Source organism: Triturus cristatus, chromosome 1_1, assembly GCF_964204655.1.
Source record: "Triturus cristatus chromosome 1_1, aTriCri1.1, whole genome shotgun sequence".
In the NCBI taxonomy this organism is placed as follows: Eukaryota; Metazoa; Chordata; class Amphibia; order Caudata; family Salamandridae; genus Triturus; species Triturus cristatus.
The window spans coordinates 1,199,472,803-1,199,496,535 of NC_140579.1; the positions used below are offsets into that span (position 1 = coordinate 1,199,472,803).

Consider the following 23,733-nt stretch of genomic DNA (forward strand, 5'->3'; position numbering starts at 1 on the left):
GAAACTGGTTGTGATCGGCTCGAAGCCCTCCACTCCTTCGACGCCGGCAAAGGTCATCGGCTCCGACCGCGCAAAAAGGGATTTCGGTGCCGAGCTCACCGCAGCGGATACGGGTGCCGAGCCAAAGAAGAAGGCCCTCGGTCCCCACAAGGCGCCTCGGCCTCTGGCACCGAAGACATCGGCCCCAACCACCAAAGTCAAGGTGGCCACCCCGTCTGCGTCGACGTCGAAGACGGCGGCGCCTGCCAAGTCATCGACTCCAACGAGCGTCGATACCTCCCTTCGGATCGATGACCCCATGGCTGCAAAGAAGTCGGGTGCCGCTTCGACGCCTATCTCCAAGGTGCCGACCGGCTCCAAAGAGCCATCTGCGTTCACCGTGCAACAGGTCTCGGCATCGTTGCAACGCATCAGAGAACGGGCAGCCCTCCACTCTACGTCGGGTCCCGACACGCACAAGGCTTCGAAAGCACCCTCGGCGCCGACCAACATCACGTTTGGGTTGCCGCCGCCCACGGCGCCGAAACTGTTCGAGATTCGGACACGTGTCCGCCAGACACAGTCCCCATCCACTGGACAAACAGATTTCGAGCCTTCGCAGCCACGATTTATCGACGCCAACACTGGTAGGTTGATGCTCCGCAAGCGGAAACTCACGCCAGAGAGGGGATTGGACTCCTACAAAATTCCTCTCAAACACAAATTGCCGGCAGGGTCGGAGCCAGTGCATCATGAACACTTTCAACCCTTCCATCAGGATCCACCGTCCTTTTCTCCTACGCCTTCAGAGGCAGATGCAGTAGAGGACTATGTAGGGGATGATACCACCTACCCTGGGGATGTCGATCCTGATGATCACCTGCAAGACCCAGATCAGGCATGGGATGACCCCACAGACCAGGGTACCGCACCAGATACCCATGACACGCAGCTTTATAACATAAAGACATCTCCCCCAGAGGACACTGCTGCCTTTAATGCCCTCATAGAACGGGCTGCTGCCAATCATGGAGTAGAACTCCAATCTGACACTGTCAAAACTCTGCCCATGTTAAAAGGAGTTCTCAAACCTGCCAAAGAAATTTTTAAAGAAACAACCAGGGCACGGGTGCTAAACCCCAGGATTGAAAAAAAATACAAGCCTGCACCCGGAGAGCCTATGTACATTAGGGGTCAGTTACCTTTGGACTCCATGGTGGTTGCTAATGCTCGCAAAAGAGCCCACTCACAAACAACAGGTGATGCTCCTCCCCCAGACAAGGAGTCCAAAGTGCTGGAGACATCAGGCAAACGGATTGCAGCGCAAGCGGCAAACATCTGGCGCATTGCCAACACACAGGCACTCCTGGCCCGTTATGATAGGTCCCACTACGACACACTAGAATCACTACTCCAACATTTGCCAGATGAATATAAAGAGGCTGCGGAGCTCCTCATCAGAGAGGGACAACTCCTTACCAATGCATCCATCAAGTGCGCACTGGATGCAGCCGACACAGCGGCGAGGGCAATCAACACAAGCGTCATGTTGAGAAGGCATGCATGGTTGAGAATCTCAGGCTTCAAGCCGGAGATTCAGAACAATATCTTAAATCAGCCGGTCAACCCAGACTATCTATTTGGCCCTGAAGTTGACACTACCCTCGAGAAAATTAAAAAAGACACTGACACTGCGAAATCAATGGGGGCTCTGCAGACGCAGCAGTTTCGTAGTGGCTCCTTTCGTCGCCCCGGGAATAGAGGAGCAGCTAGAGGTCAGGGGTCACAGCAGCAGTACACTAAAGGGGGCACACAAAGTACCTATGATAAAACCAACAGAGGTGGATATCGTGGCTCCAGCACCAAGGGCAGAGGACGTGGTTACGGCAACACCAGGTCCTCCCCCAAAAACAAACAGTGAAGCCCTCTCCCTTCCCCCCGACCACATAACACCTGTCGGGGGGAGACTCCAACGGTTCCTGTCAGCGTGAAAAACCATCACCACAGACAGGTGGGTCAGGGACATTATCCAGCACGGTTACTGTCTCGAATTAACGTCCACTCCACCCAACATACCTCCAAAGCACCGTCCTATGTCCGTAGAGTACTTGGCATTATTGCAGCAGGAAGTGCTAAGTATGCTGCAAAAAGGTGCAATAGAGGTCGTGCCCGTCAACCAGCAGGGGACAGGGGTGTACTCTCTGTACTTCTTAATCCCAAAAAAGGACGGGTCGCTCAGACCTATACTAGACCTGAGACACCTCAACCAATACATTCTCTCAGAGCATTTCCATATGCTCACCCTACAGCAGGTTCTTCCGCTCCTCAGTCAGGGAGACTTCCTAGCCACACTGGACCTAAAAGATGCGTATTTCCACATACCCATAAACCCATCACACAGGAAATATCTCAGGTTCACTATTCAGGGACATCACTATCAATTCAAAGTTCTCCCCTTCGGAGTAACAACAGCGCCCAGGGTCTTTACCAAGTGCCTAGCAACAGTGGCTGCACATCTACGGAGACAACACATTCACGTCTTCCCTTACCTAGACGACTGGCTTGTTCAGGCAAAGTCAGCCCAGCAATGTTCCAGCCACATGTCCCTCACCATTCACCTTCTTCACAGTCTGGGATTCTCACTAAATTACCCAAAATCACATCTCCGACCCGCACACGTACGACAGTACCTGGGCGCGACCATAAACACTCTGGCAGCCACAGCTCAGCCAAATTTAGTGAGGATCAACAGCATGCAACTGCTGATCTCAAAGTTCAAACCCCAACACTCCCTTCCTGCGCGAGTGTTCATGCAGTTGATAGGCATGATGGCCTCCTGCATTTTCATAGTCCCGCACGCGAGACTACACATGCGCCCGCTTCAGGATTGCTTGGCACGTCAATGGAATCAGGCTCACGGGCAATTAAAAGACCTAGTGTTGGTGAGCGGTCGGGCATACAACTCTCTGCATTGGTGGAATCCACAAAACCTTTGCAAGGGCCGACCGTTCCAAGAGCCTGTTCCACAAATAATACTGACAGCGGACGCCTCTCTCCAGGGTTGGGGAGCTCATGTACTCACTTACACAGTGCAGGGACTATGGACAACGCAACAAAAGAAGATGCACATCAACGTTCTGGAACTGATGGCAATCTTCCTAGCCATGAAGGCATTCAAAGTACACTTGTGCAACAAAGTCGTGTTGATCCGGATGGACAACATGACTGCCATGTACTACATACAGAAGCAGGGAGGAACACACTCTCCACAGTTGTCTCATCTGGCTCAGAGCATGTGGAAGTGGGCCATTCAGAGGAACATATTCCTCATGGCGGAACACCTCCCCGGCAAGGACAACCAGATGGCGGACCTGCTCAGCAGACACAGCCACCAGATGCACGAGTGGGAGCTACATCCGTCAGTACTCCAACCGTACTTCCAGCAGTGGGGTCATCCAGAGATAGACCTATTCGCCACAAACAAACGCAAAATGCCAAAGCTTTGCCGCCAGGTTCCCACATCCACAATCACAGGGCAATGCGATATGGATGAACTGGTCCGGCAGATTTGCGTACGTTTTTCCCCCAGCGCCATTAATACCGCTGGTGGCATGCAAACTGCGACAACACTCACTGACACTCATCCTAGTTGCTCCCACATGGGCGCGCCAACCATGGTACACCACCTTTCTAGAACTTTCCGTGGTGCCGCATCAAAGGCTGCGGATCAAACCCGCACTTTTAACGCAGAACCATGGCGAAATTCAGCACCCAGATCCGCAACAGCTGAACCTGGCAATCTGGCTCCTGAAGTCTTAGAGTTTGGCTACCTAAACCTGCCACCTGATTGTATGGAGATCATCAAGGAGGCCAGGAGACCCACTACCAGAGCTTGCTATGCGGCTAAATGGAAAAGGTTTGTCATTTACTGCAACAACAATGACATTAACCCGCTGGACGCATCCATTCAAAACATCATCTGTTACCTCCTACACCTATACCGATGCAATCTGGCATACAACTCAATACGTATCCATTTAACCGCGATAGCAGCCTATCTCCAAAACAGGCAGCACCTCTCTTTATTCAGAGTGCCTGCCATCAAAGCCTTCTTGGAGGGACTCAAACGAGTAATCCCCCCAAGACACCCACCGGCACCGGTGTGGAACCTCAATTTGGTCCTCACCAGATTAATGGGTCCACCCTTTGAACCTCTCCATTCATGTGAGATTCAATTCCTCACCTGGAAAGTAGCCTTCCTAGTGGCAATCACTTCGTTAAGAAGAGTTAGTGAACTCCAGGCACTAACCATTCAAGAGCCATTCATACAGGTTCACGCAAACAGGGTTGTACTACGTACCAACCCCAAATTCATGCCCAAAGTGATATCGCAGTTCCACATGAATCAAACTATTGAACTGCCTGTTTTCTTTCAAAATCCACAGAATGTCACAGAGAGAATGCTCCATACACTAGATGTAAAGAGGGCCCTCATGTACTATATAGACAGAACTAAGGACTTTAGGAAAACAAAACAACTTTTCGTTGCCTTTTCTCCACAACACAAGGGCAACGCCATTTCCAAAGCAGGTATAGCCAGATGGATCGTTAAATGTATTAAAATTTGCTATCAAAAAGCTAAACGCACATTAACGATTCCCCCACGAGCCCACTCAACACGTAAGTTAGGGGCCTCCATGGCTTTCCTAGGAAACATTCCTTTACAGGAAATATGTAGATCAGCCACATGGTCCACTATACATACATTTACCAAACACTACTGTGTAGATGTACACTCAAAACAGCAGGCAGCTGTAGGACAGGCTGTTCTCAAAACTCTTTTTCAGACTGCTGCAGCTGGCACGGGTAGCCGCCGCTAATGGAGGTACTGCTATGTATTCTATGCACAGATATGAATTCAGCAGCCCACATGCCTCAAACTGAATATGCTACTTACCAGTATGCATCTGTTCTTGGCATGTAGGGCTGCTGACATTCATATCGCCCACCCTCCTCCCCGGCGCCTGTAGCGGCTGCAGCACTCAGAATTACTGTATAGCATGGTCATCACTTGCTGTATCTACTCCATCACTGCCACAATGGCGAAAAACAATCTAAGGATGGAGAGGATGTCCATGCGCACTATGGTCCAGGGGAGGAGTCACCTATCTCGTGATACTTCGAAGACTCTTCCAGGACAACAATGTGCAATCATCCGGACCCAACACTAGGCGGCGATCTATGCACAGATATGAATGTCAGCAGCCCTACATGCCAAGAACAGATGCACACTGGTAAGTAGCATATTCATTCCCCTGCACCAACAAAATAAGGGAGTTTACTCCCTCTATTTTCTCATACCAAAAAAGGATGGCTCTCTAAGGCCTATTTTAGACCTCAGACCCCTAAACCTATACATACACTCAGACCATTTCCACATGGTCAGACTTCAGCAGGTCCTTCCTCTGCTTTCACAGGGTGACTTCCTTGCTACCCTAGACCTCAAGGATGCCTATTTCCACATTCCCATTCACAGCGCTCACAGGAAATATCTCAGATTCGTAGTGGACGGTCAGCACTATCAATTCAAAGTACTCCCATTCGGAGTCACCACAGCACCAAGAGTGTTTACCAAGTGCCTAGCGGTGGTGGCAGCACACCTAAGAAAAAAACACCTCCACGTCTTCCCATATCTAGACGACTGGCTCATAAAAGCCAGCTCATACAATCAGTGTGTACAACACTCTCGCACCACTATTCAACAACTTCACTACCTGGGGTTCACAATAAACCACCCCAAGTCCCAGCTGCAACCGTCCCACACGCAACAATACCTCGATGCCACGATCGACACCTCAAGGGCACTAGCCTATCCCACTCCCGCCAGGATAGCAAGCATACAAGCTCTTCTCACCAAATTCCAACCGCAACATTCTCTTCCAGCTCGAGTGTTCATGCAACTCATAGGGATGCGTCCTCTCCAAGAGTGCTTGCTCGCCAATGAAACCAGGCTCAAGGTCTGCTAACAGATCTGGTGTTGGTGGACGGTCGTACCCATCGTTGTCTGCAGTGGTGGAACACCAAGAACCTTTCCAAAGGGCGACAGTTCCTAGAGCCGATTCCTCAAATAGTTATCACAGCGGATGCATCGCTCTCCGGCTGGGGAGCTCACCTACTACATCACACCATGCAGGGCAGGTGGACACCTCATATTCCTAGCCTTAAAAGCATTTCAAAAACACATATCAGGCAAAGCTGTCTTAGTCTGCACGGACAACATGTATTCTATACAGAAACAAGGCGGGACACACACTCTGCAGCTCTCTCAGCTCGCTCAGAGCATATGAAGGTGGGCTATACCTCAGAACATTTTTCGCCTAGACCAACATGTCCCAGGAGTCCAAAACACAATAGCCGATCTGTTGAGCCGTCAAACACAACAACTCCACGAGTGAGAACTTCATCCGCAAGTTCTTCAACCGTTTTTTCAGATGTTGGGGCAACCACAGATGGATCTCTTCGCCACCCAAGAAAGCGCCAAATGCCCAAACCTAGCCGCCAAGTATCCTCACCCATTGTCCAAAGGCAATGCGATATGGATGAACTGGTAAGGCAGACTTGCGTATGCTTTTCCGCCTCTCCCACTCATTCCATTAGTGGTGTGCAAACTACAGCAACACTCCTTGACGCTCATCCTAGTTGCTCCAACTTGGGCCAGACAACCATGGTACATCACATTGCTGGAACTCTCCGTAGTTCCGCACCAAAAATTACACCTCTCTCCATGCCTCTTAACCCAGAACCATGGAGAGATCCAACACCCAGACCCAGCACAGCTCAACCTAGCGATCTGGCTCCTGAAGTCCTAGAATTTGGTTACCTTCACCTTCCTCCTGACTGTATGAATGTCATCAAAGAAGCTAGACTGCCTACCACTAGAGCATGCTATGCAGCCAAGTGGAAACGATGTGTAATATACTGTCATAACAACAACACTGATCCCCTAGATGTGTCTATCCAACACCTCATTGGCTACTTACTACATCTCTAAAGAAGCAACTTAGCCTACACGTCTATCAGACTGCATCTTGCTGCCATAGCAGCATATCTACAAAATAGACAGCATCTATCACTTTTCAGAGTACCTGCCATAAAGGCCTTTATGGAGGGACTCAAAAGAATAATTCCTCCCAGAGTACCACCTTCACCTGGGTGGAATTTAAACAACGTTCGCACAAGACTAATGGGACCTCCGTTTGAACCTCTACATAAATGTGAGCTACAATTCTTAACATGGAAAACTGCTTTCCTAGTAGCCATTACTTCTCTACGCAGAGTTAGCGAACTACAAGCACTAACTATTCAGGAACCCTTTCTGCAGATGCATCATAATAAGGTTGTTCTCCGAACTAATCCTAAATTCCTCCCTAAAGTCATTTCTCCCTTCCACCTCAATCAATCTGTGGAGCTGCCTGTATTCTTCTCGCAGCCACAAACAGTCGCACAATGAGCTCTTCACACCTTAGATGTCAAAAGAGCACTTCTGTACTACATAGAAAGAACACAACCTTTTTGTAAGACCAAACAACTATTTGTATCTTTCTCACCACCACACAAGGGCAACCCCATATCAAAATCTGGGATAGCTAGGTGGATTGTCAAATGCATACAAATTTGCTACCACAAAGCAAAACTTACATTATCTGTTCCTCCTAAAGCCCACTATACACTGTCCTCTGATGCTGCCTTACTGCTCGACCAAGCTACCACTTTAGAGAGTAAGGTTATATCTAACTTTAGCCTCTGCCAAACCTCTGTGGACTGTGGACTCTGTGCACACTGTAGCTTACTTTGGTGCAGTATATACAGAGCCACTTTCTTACAGGCATACCATGCAAGGAAGAGAGCACTTTCTCACAGCACCTTACTCTTTATTTGTGGTAGTGTGGGCGAGCAGTAAGGCTTTATCAGTGGGTAGTGTTAAGCATTTGTTGCACACACTCAGGCAGCAAATGATGTTACACACTCAAGGACTGAACTCAGACCAATTTGTTTGTGTAAAAATTTTATGTAGTTTATATATATATTCTAGAACCAAGCAACCTGGTACAGTGAGTGTAAATGGGACTTTTCGAAGCAGGTTGAACAATACAAGCAAGCTGAATGAAAATGTCTTAGTTACAGGTTTGTGAATCTTTTCAATATATTGGAAATTACTTTTGATTACATTTCAGATTACATTATCGATTACGTTGTCTACTCAGTGTGATGTGCCTAAATATCACACTGTGACATTTCCTAGAGAAAAGGTAAGTAAAGCAGTTTTTAGTTGTTTGCAGTTTTTCAAGTTCTCGTATAAAACCAACTCCACTAAATGTATTCCTATGGAGAAAAATTAACAGTTTACATGTAAGTACAAGTTTGTGGGAGTTGTTATCCAACGGGGGATAGGGGGCCTCCGGTTGGTGGCTGCTCACGAGCAGGCCACAAGGTTGTGGGAGCAAAGCTACTGGACTTAACGCTCGGGGCAAATGGGGGTTCAAGTTAGCACCAAAGGTACACCCTCCACGCTATTAGGGCGTCCGGGTGCAGGGTGCTGTTTTGTCGTCGGGTGCCCTTTTACTTTCAATGGAGAGTCTCCGGTTCGCAAGACACCGCAGGCTCGGGGACAAAGGTCTTCTGGATGCGACCACCACTTGGAGAGGTAAGTTGGGATGCTGGGGGTAGGCTAGACACTGTCGGTTGGGCCACCCAAGGCCGTCGGGTGTCGGGATCAGAGCTGTCTTTTAGGGTCGGATCTTTTTAGCAGCTTCTGGTTGTGGGGACCTTCTGGATTGAGGCTGCAGGAGTCGGCTGGAGGCAGGTCAAGGATCACTGGATCTCCGGTCAGGATCGCCGGGGGGACCTCCTCATGGTGTTAGACCACTCAAACCCAGGCCGTGGGCGACGGGTGCAGAGTGGTGCAGACTCATGAATTTTGCCAGAGCTGGGGTCTGTTGGTGAACAAATCCGGTGTTCACGGAAGACAAAGTCTTTTCTTTGGAAGCCAGGGCAGGTCCTCTAGATTCTTGAGGTTGCTGGCTGCAGGACACACCGGAGTTTCGCTTCTGCATGTTCGAGGGGGGAGCAGGCCGGTAGGGCTGGGGCCAAGTCAGTGGGCGTCCTCCTCTATTTAGCTTCGTCATGGCTGTTTGGTCCTTCATTTCTTCTTGTAGTTTCTCGTCTCACTTCTCTGTTCAGGGTGTCCCCCTCAATACTTTATTTAGGGGGCGTTTTAGGGGTCCGTGGGAACACCTCGCCCAGGATAGGCTTTGTTTCTGGGCTCAGGGAGCGAAGGCTCCCACCCGAGGGGTCCCGAAACATGTCTCGTTGTGGTAGGCTGGTGTGTACCAGTTAGGGAATCCATCAGACGCTGGTCGTTTTTCAGGGGGCATCTTTAAGATGCCCTCTGTGTGCATTTTCCATTAAATCCCACACTGGTTTAAGTGTGTGTTTAATGTGCTGAGAAGTTTGATACCAAATGTCCCAGAGGCGTTCCCTGACTACAGTTCCCTTGGTACCCATGGTATCTTTTACAAGGGACTGACATGGCCAGAGAGGTGCCAATTGGGGGTACAAGGTACAGTTTTGGTAAAGAACAAAGGCCATGGAAACCTTATTGGCAGGGACCCAGGGCACATCAAGTCAGAATGCATCAGTAGTCAGAAACCCAGCTTCCTACACCCACCCCCAGGTAAGCTCTTGAATACCCTAAGTAAAGGGTTAGGACAATTCAGGTGTCCTTGGTATACTCCCCTGTCCTTTGTCCAGTTTCGTGCCAGAGTGGAAGCCAATGTCTTCCTGAACTGGTTTGGCCTGGACTATGCATTCAGTGCACCAAGTGTGCCCTGCATGCAGACTATGTGGCACTGGCAAATGCCCCCACCCTGCCACAATACTCTAAACCCTGTCTTGGAGGTTGTCTTACCTCCCTGTGATAGGATACCTATTGTTCTTCCTTGCCCTGGCTGAGCTTGGCGTAGCAACAGGAGGGGAGAAACGGGTCTCTGGCTGGCAGCAGCCCTAACTTGCTGACCGGGTCTGGAAGACTGGAACCAGGAGCACAGAAGGCCTCCCCAAGGAGCTTTGCGGTGCATGGAATCATACCTCCCACACTGTTTACGGTGAGGTTGTATGATTCCAACATGTTTGATACCAAACATGATAGGATTTGTTACAGTTTCGAGATGGTTACCGCATAATGACTCGGTACCCCTCTATATATTATATGACTGTCTCACAACCCAGGAGAATGGACTACATAGGGTATAGTGGTGTCCTGCTCATGCAGGGGCACCCTCGCACTTAGAACCGAGCACCCTGCTTTCAGGATTGAAAGGCCTGCCTTAGGGGTGACTTAGAGGTTTTAAGTGCAGTGACCTTAGATATAGGGAAACCTATATGTTCGAGGCATATGAGCTGCAGATCATACACTTAGGATAGTAGATCGCCAACTGGTGTTGGGCTCGGATGCTTGTAGGTTGTTGTCGTCTTCGGAAGAAGTCTTTGATCACGAGATAGGTGACTCCTCCCTTGGACGACAGTGCGCATGGGCATCAACTCCATCGTTAGATTGTTTTTTTCCGCCATTTGGTTCGGATGCAACTTTTCTGCTCCGGTTGGAAATGTCAATTCCAAGCTTTTTGAAGCGAAAAACTTCAAAACAAAACATCAAAACACCTTCATCCTCGACATCCGATTACATCGGCTTGATACCGGACGTCGATGCGGGCCGCTGGGCCTATCCACGCCGTGAGGCCTACGGCTCATGGAAAAGTCGCCGTTCAAAAAATGCCCCCAGTGTGGAGCAAAATTTCCGCACAGTGACCACCACAAAGTCTGCAACCTGTGTTTATCACCGGAACACGACCAGTCCAGCTGTCCAGCCTGCGCATCCTTTCGATCCAAAATGACCATTCGGGATTGAAGGGCTCGACGCCACATCATGGCACAGAGACCAGCTCCGGAACCAGAGGACATCTTTGATGAAGGCCCCGATGTCCCGGAAGAAGATTCCGAAGATCTGCAAATAATTTCCGAAGCAGACGACTCAGACGACCCCATCACTTCTGGGCAACGTGTGAGTACTACTGCCCCTGCCCCAACCCCACCAAAACTAAAGGCATTGGTCAAGACTTCGCCTGCTGGCCCCAGTCGAGACCGAAAACATCCTTCAGATGCCCCGCCTCCAGGCTCGGCTCCGAAGAAACATAAGCCTTCCGGTAGCTCGGGACCGAGCAGACCGCATGTCATTGTCCAACCGGCACCATCTGCACCGAAGACAAAAGACCACTCGGCACCGAAATTGGCTCCGAAGCCCTCGGCCCCGAAAACACCAAGGCCAATAGACACTCCGGCACCAAAGGTTCCCAAGCCCACAGATGCACCTTCGGCTCCGAAAACCACATCGGCACCGAAACCATCATGGGTACCGAAACCATTGGCTCAGGACTCTCATACGCCTCCTAAAGCCAAACACGCTACCGATCAACCAAAACCTCGATCGGAACCGAAAAAATCGGTACCAAAGACTGTTCCTGAAGAACAAGAACTTTTTCATCCAGACCCAAGGCAGAAAAAGATCTATATCAACCCCAAGACTGGACATGTCACCGCGGTGCCATGTAAAAAACGGAAGCTGGACACACCACCTGCCCCAGTTCCTGTAAATAGGAAGGACTTTTAACATCTTCTATCCCTCCTTCCTCTCCTATACTGCCTCCTATCCCACTCCCTCTGCCTACACCACCATTACCTATACCCTCTCCATCTCATACACCACCACCACAGGATGATTATGATGACCTAGGAGGTGATCCTAATGATCCGTTCACTGATCCAGACATCTCACCGTTGGATGATTGGGCATTCCCCTTACCAGGCATGCCTGACCCTCAGCCATATCCCTCAAAACCATCGCCTCCTGACGATCACCTGGGGTTTGGACAGTTATTAAATAGAGCAGCAATATACCACGGCATCACAATGCACTCAGACGCACCAGAGGAAGACTTCCTATTAGACACTTTCGAACAGTCTCAAAAGTCTGTACAAATTCTGCCCATGATTAAAGGAGTCATAAAACACGCCCCCGAAGTCTTTAAAGACCCCGTTCGTGCCAGGGTTCTCAACCCACGAATCGAAAAGAAATATAGGCCTGCTCCCGAAGATCCTAACTACATCAAGGGCCAACTCCCTTTGGATTCTTTGGTCGTTTCCAATGCTCAGAAACGCGCCAACTCCCAAACCACAGGAGATACACCACCCCCAGACAAAGAATCCAAACTATTAGAAGCCTCTGGCAAAAGAGTAGCAGCACAAGCCGCTAATCACTGGCGTATTGCCAACACCCACGCCCTACTAGCACGCTACGACAGGGCCCACTACGATCAATTAGAGACTCTCTTACAACATCTGCCCGACCAATACAAAACCCAGGCAAATGACCTCATTCAGGAGGGAAAGCTCATTTCAAATGCAGCAATTAAATGTGCACTTGACGCCGCAGACACCGCCTCTAGAGCAATTAACACAAGTGTGCTCCTTCGACGACATGCATGGCTACGCATCTCAGGCTTTAAGCCAGAGGTACAAACTACCATACTTAGTCAGCCATTCAATCAGGAACAGCTCTTTGGGCCAGCAGTAGACGCTGCCCTTGAAAAAATGAAAAAGGCCACAGACGTCTAAGTCCATGGGAGCATTACAATCTCCCCAACCACGTGGCTCCTTTCGGTGCTCCTTCTATAGAGGAACCTCCATAAATATTGGAACGGACACCTCCTCTACATTCAAAACCACCACACACACCTCCCCCAGTAGAGGATATTTTAGAGGCGGATACAGAGGAAACAACAAGGGGCGAGGTCGAGGTAATAATAACACTCGCACATCCCCTGCCACAAAACTGTGACTTTCCTCCACTCTCCCCAGACCATTCCACTCTGGTCGGGGGAAGACTAACACAGTTCCTACCTGTCTGGAACTCCATCACAACAGACAAGTGGGTAAGACAAATTATCCAGTATGGTTATGTTACTGCCTGGAACTCACAACTACCCCCCACATATACCACCCAAACAGCGTTCCATGTCACAAAATCATCTTACACTCCTCAAACAAGAGGTTCTCTCATTGCTTCAAAAGCACGCAATAGAACCAGTTCCCTTAGAACATCAGGGTACAGGGGTATATTCACTCTACTTTCTAATCCCCAAAAAGGACGGGACTCTAAGACCAATACTCGACCTCAGACCCCTAAATCTGTATATCAACTCGGATCATTTCCATATGATCACTCTTCAACAAGTGCTCCCACTACTGCAACAAGGCGATTTCCTTACCACACTAGATCTCAAGGACGCCTACTGCCACATTCCCATACATTTTGCCCACAGGAGGTATTTAAGGTTTGTGGTGGACGGACAACACTACTAGTTTACAGTCCTCCCATTCGGGGTAACAACCGCACCCAGAGTATTCACAAAATGTCTAGCAGTAGTAGCAGCACATCTCAGACGGCAACAAATTCATGTCTTCCCGTATCTAGACGACTGGCTAATAAAAGCCAAGTCATTCAACAAGTGTGTCCTACACACTCACCAAACTATCCAAATTTTACACAACTTGGGATTCACAATATATTATCCCAAATCTCACCTCCAACCTGCTCACATACATCAGTATCTAGGAGCCACAATAAACACCTCCACAGCCTGAGCATATCCCAATCCAGCCAGGATAGCCAATATGCAAGCTCTTATCGCAAAATTCCAAATCCAACACTCTCTTCCAGCAAGAGTGTTCATGCAACTCATAGGCATGATGGCGTCGTGTATCTTCATTGTGCCTTATGCCAGACTTCAAATGCGCCCCTTGCAAGAATGTCTAGCACGTCAGTGGAACCAGGCTCTCGGACAACTTACGGATCTGGTGTTGGTGGACAGCTGCACACATCGCTCTCTCAAATGGTGGAACATAACAAACCTCTCCAAAGGGCGGCCGTTCCTAGAGCCTCTTACACAGATAGTGCTAACAACGGACGCATCGCTCACAGGATGGGGAGCCCACCTCCTCGGCCACAAAAATGCTCCATATCAATTACCTGGAACTACTAGCAGTGTTCCTAGCACTAAAATCATTCCAACTACATTTCCAAAACAAAACTGTCCTCATTCGGACAGACAACATGACAGCCATGTATTACATACAGAAACAAGGAGGCACACATTCTATCCAGCTGTCCCAGCTCGCACAGAACATTTGGAGATGGGCCATTCCCCAGAAAATATACCTACTTGCAGAACACCTTCCATGGGTTCACAATCAGATTGCCGATCTGTTAAGTCGACAGACTCAACAGATCCCCAAATGGGAACTACATCCCCAAGTTCTAATACCCTTTTTCCAACAATGGGGCCAACCTGACATAGATCTGTTCGCCACACACGAAAACGCAAAATGCCCAACCTTCGTCGCCAGGTTTCCCCACCCGGAGTCAAAGGGCAATGCAATATGGATGAACTGGTCAGGCAGATTAGCGTACGCTTTTCCGCCTCTCCCACTCATTCCATAAGTGGTACGCAAGCTCAGGCAACAGTCTTTCAAACTGATTTTAGTAGCTCCCACATGGGCACGCCAACCTTGGTTCCCAACACTACTGGAACTCTCGCTAGTGCCCCACCAAAAACTGCATCTCTCCCCGTCCTTATTAACCCAGAACCATGGAGAAATCAGACACCCAGATCCAGGTCAACTGAACCTGGCAATCTGGCTCCTGAAATCCTAGAGTTTAGTTATCTCAACCTACCACCAGACTGCATGAATATTATGAGAGGCCAGACGACCTACCACTAGAGCCTGCTACGCTGCAAAATGGAAAAGATTTGCCATTTACTGCACTAACAATCATATAAACCCACTGGATGCATCCATCCAGGACATCATTTGCTACTTACTGCACTTGCAAAGATGTAATTTGGCATACTCATCCAAACGTCTCCACCTAGCAGCATTAGCAGCCTACTTACAAAATAGACAACACTTGTCACTCTTTAGAGTACCTGCGATCAAAGCCTTCATGGAAGGACTAAAAAGAATTATTCCTCCCAGATTACCACCCTCTCCAGTGTGGAATCTAAACATTGTTCTTACAAAGCTCATGGGACCCCCATTTGAACCTCTGCATAAATGCGAACTACAGTTCGTCACATGGAAAGTGGCTTTCCTTATCGCTATCAAACCCGAAATTCCTTCCAAAAGTCATATCTCCGTTTCATCTTAACCAATCAGTAGAGCTACCAGTGTTCTTCCCAAATCCCGACTCGGTAGCTGAAAGAGCTCTTCATACCTTAGATGTCAAGAGTCCTTCTTTACTAAATTGACAGAACCAAATCATTCCGCAAAACAAAACAATTGTTTGTTGCTTTCTCACCACCACATAAAGGCAACCCCATTTCCAAATCGGGTATAGCCAGGTGGATAGTTAAATGTATCCAAATATGCTACCACAAGGCTAAACGCACACTAACGGTTCCCCCTAGAGCGCATTCCACACGCAAAATAGGGACTTCCATGGCATTCTTAAGAAACATTCCCGTAGAAGATATTTGTAAGGCAGCCACATGGTCTACAACACACACCTTCACTAAACACTATTGTGTTGACGTGCAAGCAAAGCAACAAGCTTCTGTGGGTCAGGCTGTCCTTAAAACTTTATTTCAAACTGCTGCAACTGATACAGGTGACCACCGCTAGGGGAGATACTGCTATATAGTCTATCCTAAGTGTGTGATCTGCAGCTCATATGCCTTGAACGTAATATGCTACTTACCAGTATGCATCTGTTCTTGGCATGTAGAGCTGCAGAGTAACACACGCCCACCCACCTCCCCGGGACCTGTATCTGTTCCAGCATTGTCTTACTTAGACAACACACATGGACATCTCTCTCTTTTCTACAAACTCCATCATTTCCCATCATGGCGAAAAACAATCTAACGATGGGGTTGATGCCCATGCGCACTGTCGTCCAAGGTAGGAGTCCCCTATCTCGTGACCAAAGACTTCTTCCGAAGACGACAACAACCTGCAAGCATCCGAGCCCAACACCAGATGGCGATCTACTATCCTAAGTGTGTGACTCTGCAGCTCTACATGCCAAGAACAGATGCATACTGGTAAGTAGCACATTCCCTTTCGTAAGTTGTGCTAGCACCAAGTTAGAGGCTGCAATGGCAGGTCTGTAGTTACAAATTGAGTGGTCTCCCATGGGTGGAATAATGCATGCTTCAGTCCAAGGGGGCCCCGGGTGTACCTATACCCCAGGTACCATAGTACCATATACTAGGGACTGATAAGGTTACATTAGTGTCCAATGTGGGATGTACCCAAGTACTTACCAAACTAATTTAGGGGAGAAAGCAGAGAGACTGGGGTGCTGGTTGGCAGGATTCCAACAAACTAGTCAGAAACAGCATTAAATCAAGCAAAAACCGGGGGTATACATAAAAGCAGATCATACTTTCCTACAGCAACCATGCAAAAAGGGCACTTTCCTACAATAGTTTTAGATGTTCATCTTCATTCTCAAAACAGATTCTTCTGCAAAAGCCGAACACATTTTGATTAATATATATATATTTTTGTGCCTCCTCTTTAGGACCGTCTCATTCCCGGTGCATATAAGTTTGATGCCCTCATTACCACTTTTGAGATGGTGTTGTCTGACTGCCCTGAGCTGCGTGAGATCGAGTGGCGCTGCGTGATCATTGATGAGGCCCACAGGTTGAAGAACCGCAACTGCAAGCTTTTGGACAGCCTCAAGCACATGGACCTGGTATGTTTTTGGGATGTCTAAAAATAGGTCATAAGTATAAGGAATTTACTGCCTTTAACACCTGGATCTGCATCTTGATGAACATCATGAAAGCAGAGTAGAGATGCATCAGGCCAGTGGCCTCAAACAGATTGCCATAGTGGCTGTAGTGGTGGAGTGTGAGAAAACCGCTTCCACATGGATTTTGCTTAGTACTAACTCTAATGTAACCACCTTACTTCCTGCTTTTATTCCTTGTGTGAGGGACGCCCTTGATTTAAACTATCAGTACCTCTACATTGTCATTGTAGAGCTTTGAATTTGAACCCAGTTGGCATGTACATCCGCACAAGGGCCTTAGACTGACCTATTTCCTTACTGCATGCTGACCTCTTGTTTCCTATTAAGATGCTATTGTTAAACTAACCCCTTGAAACCCCGACATGTTCAGTCTTTGAGGTGTCTTGCCCCTCTCCTCCAGGTCGAAAACCAAAGTCTTTATTCTCTTTTTGTCCTGATAGGCTTTCTCTTCTATATCTCTAGGAACACAAAGTCCTGCTGACTGGCACACCTTTGCAGAACACTGTTGAGGAACTTTTCAGCTTGCTGCACTTTCTAGAGCCATCACAGTTCCCCTCCGAGTCTGAATTCCTGAAAGACTTTGGTGACCTGAAGACTGAGGAGCAGGTAATATTCATACTGTTTGCACTGATATGTAGATTTGCTTTCTTTTGGTGTGGTATTTATTCCCAACCGTGATTGAATTGTGAGAGAAAAAGTATCGACAAATTTGAATATCAACCCATAACTGCCTTTCATATCTGACATTTGAAAAATAATGCAAAGGCCTTGAACTCCATTCCTTCCCTATAGTGGTAAATTAAGTAGAAAATGGATGTAGGGAAAAAAGTCTTCACGTGACTTGGAAAATCTGTGCTTTCTTGCCAATTTAGTGGTTTCTGGCCTGCCTTGTGTTTTTTCGGTGGACATTAAAGTGTGCGAGACTCCTAGAGATGCCCTATGTTAATTGTAGGCACTCAACAGTAGAGCCTTGCTCACAATAGTTTATCCCCCATAGTGAAGGGCCATTGCTGCCTCTCTGCACACACTAGTTTATCTCGCCCCCCACCTCAAAGGACCATTGCAGCCTCTTCGTGCCAGAGTTTGGGGTTACTGTTGGTTATATCGATCTTCTGGAGGTATGAGGAACCATGTAAAATCTACCCAGCTCTCATTACCCTTCTGTGTGTGCTGTATGGCGCTGTAGTAGGAAGCTGGCTCTGTATATACAATACCAAAATGAGGTATAGCGTGCACAGAGTCCAGTGGAACCCCAAAGGTAGGCAGAGGTACAAGTAGATAACACCTTACTCTCTATTTGTGGTAGTCTGGTCAAGCAGTAAGGCTTTATCAGAGGACAGTGTTAAGGATTTGTTGTACACACTCAGGCAGCAAATGATGTCACACACTCAAGGACTGAACACAGACCAATTGGTTTGTGAAAAAATGTTATGTAGTTATATTTATTTTCAAGAACCAAGCAACCCTGGTACAGTAAGTGTAAATGGTAATTTTCAAGGCAGGTTGTACAATACAAGCAAGCTGAATGAAAATGACTTTGTTACAGGTTTATAAATACAGTGGAAATTGTTAGATTACTTTTCAGATTACTTTAGGGATTACTTTTTCTACTCCGTGTGATATGCCTAGATATCACACTGAAACATGTCCTAGAGAAAAGGTAAGTTGAGCAGTTTTTAGATATTTGAAGTTTTTCAAGTTCTCATACAAAGCCATCTCCACACTTAAAACAATTTTCACAAGAAAGCAGTCCATATAGTCCTATGGGAAGTAATGTGGTGATCGGTTTCAAGGTAAGTACTTGGATTTGCGGTTGGTGTTCGGGGTTAGAACCAGGGTTCCCCCAGGGTCTAGGATGCACTCTCAAAGCCCCCTCAGCGGCACTAGTGTGGCCGGGTGCAGAGTGCTGATGCCCAATGTTATCCAATGGGGGATAGGGGGCTGTGGTTGGTGTCTGCTTACAAGCAAGCCACAAGGTTGTGGGTGCAAAGCTCCTGGTGTTAGGCTCTGGGCAAAGGGGGATCTCAGTTAGCATCCGAAGTACACCTCCAGAGACTGGGTATGGCTGAGTGCAGGGTGCTTTTTGGGCATCTGGTGCCCTGTGGATTTCAGTGGGGATTCTCCGGTTGCAACAAAAACTGCAGGCTCGGGGACAGATCTTTTGGAGGTAACCACCGGTTGGAGAGGTAAGTTGGGATGCTGGGACACTGTCGGTTGGGCCACCCAAGGCTGTGGGGCGTCGGGTGCAGGGGTGTCTTTAGGCGTTGGGTTTCATTACCAGCTCCGGTCGCGGTCAGGGGGATCCTCCAGAAAGGGGCTGTAGGTTTTGCTTGGAGATTTGTACTTGAGGGGTGGTGTTGGCAAAGATGGGCACACCTCCCTTCCTAACTTGGTTTTTCCGCCGATTCTCCTGCCCAAAGTGGGGGTCAGAACCGGTAGGAGCCAGTTGCTGGAAGAAGCGAAGGGCTGGGGTAGCTCACAGGGCTGTTTTTCAGGTGGCATCTCTAAGCTGTCCTCTGTGTGCATTTTTTATTAAATCCCACACTGGCATCAGTGTGGGTTCCATGTGCTGAGAAAATTGATACAAAAATTCCCAGAATTCCGTAAAGCCATTATGGGGCTGTGATATTAGCTATGACAAACTCCCAGACCAAATACTCTTCATTGCTTTACTGCACTTACAATGTTTAAGAATTAGGATTAGACTCTGTAGTGGTACAGTGCTCATGCAACTGTACCCACACCAGTGGTATAGTGCACCCAGCTAGAGGGGTGTCTTACCTATACCATAGGCAGTGGGTTGCAGGCATAGCACACAGGGATGCGTGCCATGTAGACTCTTCACTTTTCTCTGCACCAAAGCATGCAGCCTGCAATGGCAGAGTGTGTGTGGGGGTGTGGGGGTGTGTGTGGTGTGTACAGGACCTCTAAGGGAGGCACAATATGTGCTGCAGCCCTTAGAGGCCTTCCCTGGTCACAGTGCCCTTGCTCCCCATTATACCTTTTACAAGGGACTTACATGTGGCCAGAGAGGTGTCAATTGGTGGTACAAAGGGACAGTTTCGGGAAAGAACACGGGCCCTGGCAACCTGATTGGCAGGGACCCAGGGCACATCAAGTCAAAGTGCATGAAAAATCTGATATACATACATATGCAGCCTGAAAACATATTACTAGGCTCAAAACTGCCACAATTGCATTGTAAATCTTTTACATTTGAAATAAAGAATCCTACAGCATGATATTTTCATGATGCAGATAAAACTGCTTTCAGTTTGCTTTGAAAAACGCAACCTTTATTTTCAAAGTAAAAAGGCAAGATCATAGAGGCAGATTAGCCTAGAGAGGCTGCATATAGAACAATTGGAAAAACTGGTGCCGTGCCTTTAAGACCTCCAGGAACCCCCAGGCTCCCATCATGCACCACAGGAGACAGTTAGGTTAGTTCTTTTTTCCGGCTCCTTCTGCGAGGATCCTGGAGCATTGAGCTCGCTAGTTAGTGGTTTTTTATCACTAATTGTTGGTCTAAAGTGGAATTTTTTTTGTTTCACTTGACGTCTTTAGTACTTGGGTTACTAAATCCTGTTGTTTTTCTGACTTTTGTCCATTTCTTCCTGTCGTAATGCCGCCCTTATTTAATAAGTGCCCGGCCTGCGGAAAAAAGATGGCTAAGTCAGACCCGCACTCGGTCTGTATTGCTTGTCTACCTTCATCTCCCAAGCCAGAACAGTTCTACTACTGCAGCAAGTTTTCAAACAGAACCCTTAGAGAAAGGGAGAAGATTAAACTGCACTCTATGCAGGAGGGAGGAAAGGATGCAGCAAGTGGCCGAGAAGAACATCCCTCTAAGAAGCCCTCCTCTCAAACAAGGCTGGAGCGCAAAGAAAAAGGTGAGAAAATAAAACACCGGTCTCACACGCCGTCGAGGGACAGATCGACTTCCAAAATACATTTGAGCTCCGAGGGAAGAGGTGTGGCGCCGCGACCACGGCGACTGACTCCGGAATCTGGGGATCACGGTTAGATCCCGCGCCGGCGTCGGATTAGCCCAGCACCATGTGACTCTGGGCAATAGCTTGCTTTATCTTCCCGATATCCCCCAGCGCCTAGAGACCCTTACGGGTGATTGTTCGTGCGTTACAAATGTGGATTATTATTATTATCCGTCACCGAGGAGGTTGACGGCGAGGAGGTCGATGTCGAGACCTCGCACATCACCCTCTGGGCCTAGAAGGTCAGGAAGATCGCAGTCCAGATCGACGGTGAGAAGATCAACTTCAAGGAGATTGACCTCGAGGAGATCGCAGTCCAGTCAGATGTCTCCTCCTGCCAAGAGCCAAGGAGGATGTTGAGAGACCTCTCGACGCCGAAGGACGTCCAGGTTGTGACCTCCAGGAGTTTCTCTTCCTCCCCGGGACTTCGGATCGTGCAAGTCACTCCTGAAGCCTCTCCAGTTCCGGCTCCAGCCCCTGCAACTAACATCTCCCCGAGATGGCTAGGGGACATAAGGGAGTGGAACATTCGACGGATAACAAGACCATCTGAAAGAAACACGTTAGTTAGATTCCTCACCTTAGAATATCCCCAGGCGTCAGACTGGATCCGGAAGATTTTTCGTCAGCAATACCCCTTGCGCGTCGCTAGGCGTCGTCTGCGGCTCCGCGTCCGCTGTCGGCGTCGTGCGCCGGGATGACGTCGTCGGAGTACTTAGACGCCGCCCTCGCGCGCTGACGTCAGTTCTTCTTTTTTCCGCGCTAGTAAGCGCAGATCCGGGAGAGCTACCCCTTTTAGTCTTTTTTGACTAAATCTTTTTTGATCATTTTTTATCCTTGTCTGTCGACATCTGGTGCCGGTAGGATGCCTGGGTTCAAGGCTTGCGAGGATTGCCATCGACTGATGTCGGTGACCGATCACCACCGCCGGTGCCTCTACTGCTTAGGCCCCGACCACGACGCGGAGTCGTGCAACGACTGCCAGGCCCTGACTTCGAAGGCTAGGCGGGAGCGGTCCCGCAAGCTTCTCGAGCTTCGCCACTCGGCTCCGCGTCGTGCGCGATCCCGGTCCAGGAGGAGGTCCAAGGATCGCTCGCGGAGCCCTAGCCGACGCCATCGATCGTCCGGCTCCAAGTCGTCGGGTAAGTCCAAACGCTCAAAGAAGTCCAAGAGGCGACACCGCTCTTCGGACTCCCCTCGCCGGTCGCGCGACTCGGCCGAGGGTCAGGGTGGTTCCACCCCCGCGGCTCCGGCGGAGCCGCAGGTGCCGCGTCCGCCCCCATACCTTCCGGTCCCTGGGACTGACGCGGCGCCGGCGGAGATCAGTGCCTTCCTCTCGGCCATGAGGAGCCTGGCCCCGCCGTCGACGCCCGCTGGCGCGCCTTCGGGCCCCGCGGACTCGACTGGGCGAACTTGCCTGCCGGCGGCCCCGGCGCCGTCGACGAATCCGGTCTCGACGCCGCAGGTCCCCGCGGGGCCCATGCCTGGGCCCCAGTCGACGCCGGTTGACCTAGTCACTCCTCCACCGGCGCCGGCGACTGAACCACCGACGCCGTCGCCGCCGGCGCACACGCCTACACCTCCGGCGCCGCCGACGCCTTTGGCGCCGACACCGCCCCAGTTTAGCCCTCATCCGGACCCGGCGCCGCAGCGGCGTCGACCGACGCCGCATCCGACGCCACTTGAGTCCTACCATCTCTACAGTCCGGTTCCGATCATTCCTCCTGTTTATCAGGAATCGGAAGAAGGGGGCAACTGGTAGGGGTTCGAGGACCCTATGGCTGTTCAGTCACAGCTTTCTCAGGACTGGGCAGATGAACTGGGGGAGGCCAGTGGGCTGGACACCTCGCCAGACACTGGATTCACTTCTCCTCCGACCGTGGCTTCGGAGGAGGGTGCCGCATTTTCTGTGGTGCTGCGCAAGGCGGCCGAGGCCCTTGGGCTCGAGTTGCCTGCCGTGGCGGTGAGGACTAACATCCTCACTGAGGTGCTTCCAACCTCAGCAAGCTCCACTGAGCCTCTGCTGCCGTTCAACGAGGCCCTCACTGACGTTCTGCAGGGCACCTGGTCCAAGCCCTCCACAGTTCCTCCTGTGGATAGGAACGTTGCCAGGCGCCACCGCCCTGCTCCGGGCGACCCCAGTTTCCTGTCCCAACACCCCACCCCCGAGAGTCTGGTTATCCAGGCCTCTACCTCCCAATCCTCCTTCCCGACCGCTCCGCCGGACCGGGATTCCAAGAGACTCGAGCAGTTTGGCAAGAAACTGTTCTCGTCCCTTAGTTTGGGCCTGCGGTCCTTAAATACCGCCTGTCTCTTGGACCGTTATTCCCATTCCCTGTGGGATACGGTGGAGGACGTGCTGCCCCTGTGTCCGGAGGAGGTCCGGACGCGTCTTATCCAGGCTTTGGCCGATGGGAGGGATGCAGCACGGCACGCCATACGATGTGGGCTTGACACCACGGACTCGCTGGGTCGGGCGATTTCCACCACGGTGGCGCTCCGCCGCCACGCCTGGATGCGGTCCACGTCATTTTCCGGGGATGTCCAGACCACCCTCATGGACATGCCCTTTGATGGCACTCGCCTGTTTGGTGAGAAGGCGGACAGTGCGCTGAACCGCTTTAAGGACTCCCGGGCTACGGCCAAGTCCTTGGGCCTCTCGGCTCCGCGGGCGCACACCTCCGCTTTTCGCCCCTTTCGTGGCCAAGGAAGGGGCGCCTCCTCACGTCCGCAAAGCCACCAGCCGCAGAACCAACCTGCGCGCGGTCGCGGACGTGGCTTCCGCCGTGGCGGAAATGGAGGCCGACGTGGTCAGCCCACTTCCAC

The 23,733-nt window shown here is 49.8% G+C and overlaps 1 protein-coding gene across 3 annotated transcripts in view; it reads left to right on the top strand.

Moving 5' to 3' along the window:
* The window catches only part of LOC146871825 (ATP-dependent chromatin remodeler CHD8-like), a 3,469,548-nt gene that overhangs the window by 1,594,772 nt on the left and 1,851,043 nt on the right, over positions 1 to 23,733 (top strand). For all 3 annotated transcript variants that reach the window (XM_085651762.1, XM_085651758.1, XM_085651757.1), the window contains 2 exons: positions 16,679 to 16,855; positions 17,378 to 17,521. In XM_085651762.1, coding sequence (XP_085507888.1) covers positions 16,679 to 16,855; positions 17,378 to 17,521 — 321 coding nt within the window. The remainder of the gene's footprint in view (positions 1 to 16,678; positions 16,856 to 17,377; positions 17,522 to 23,733) is intronic.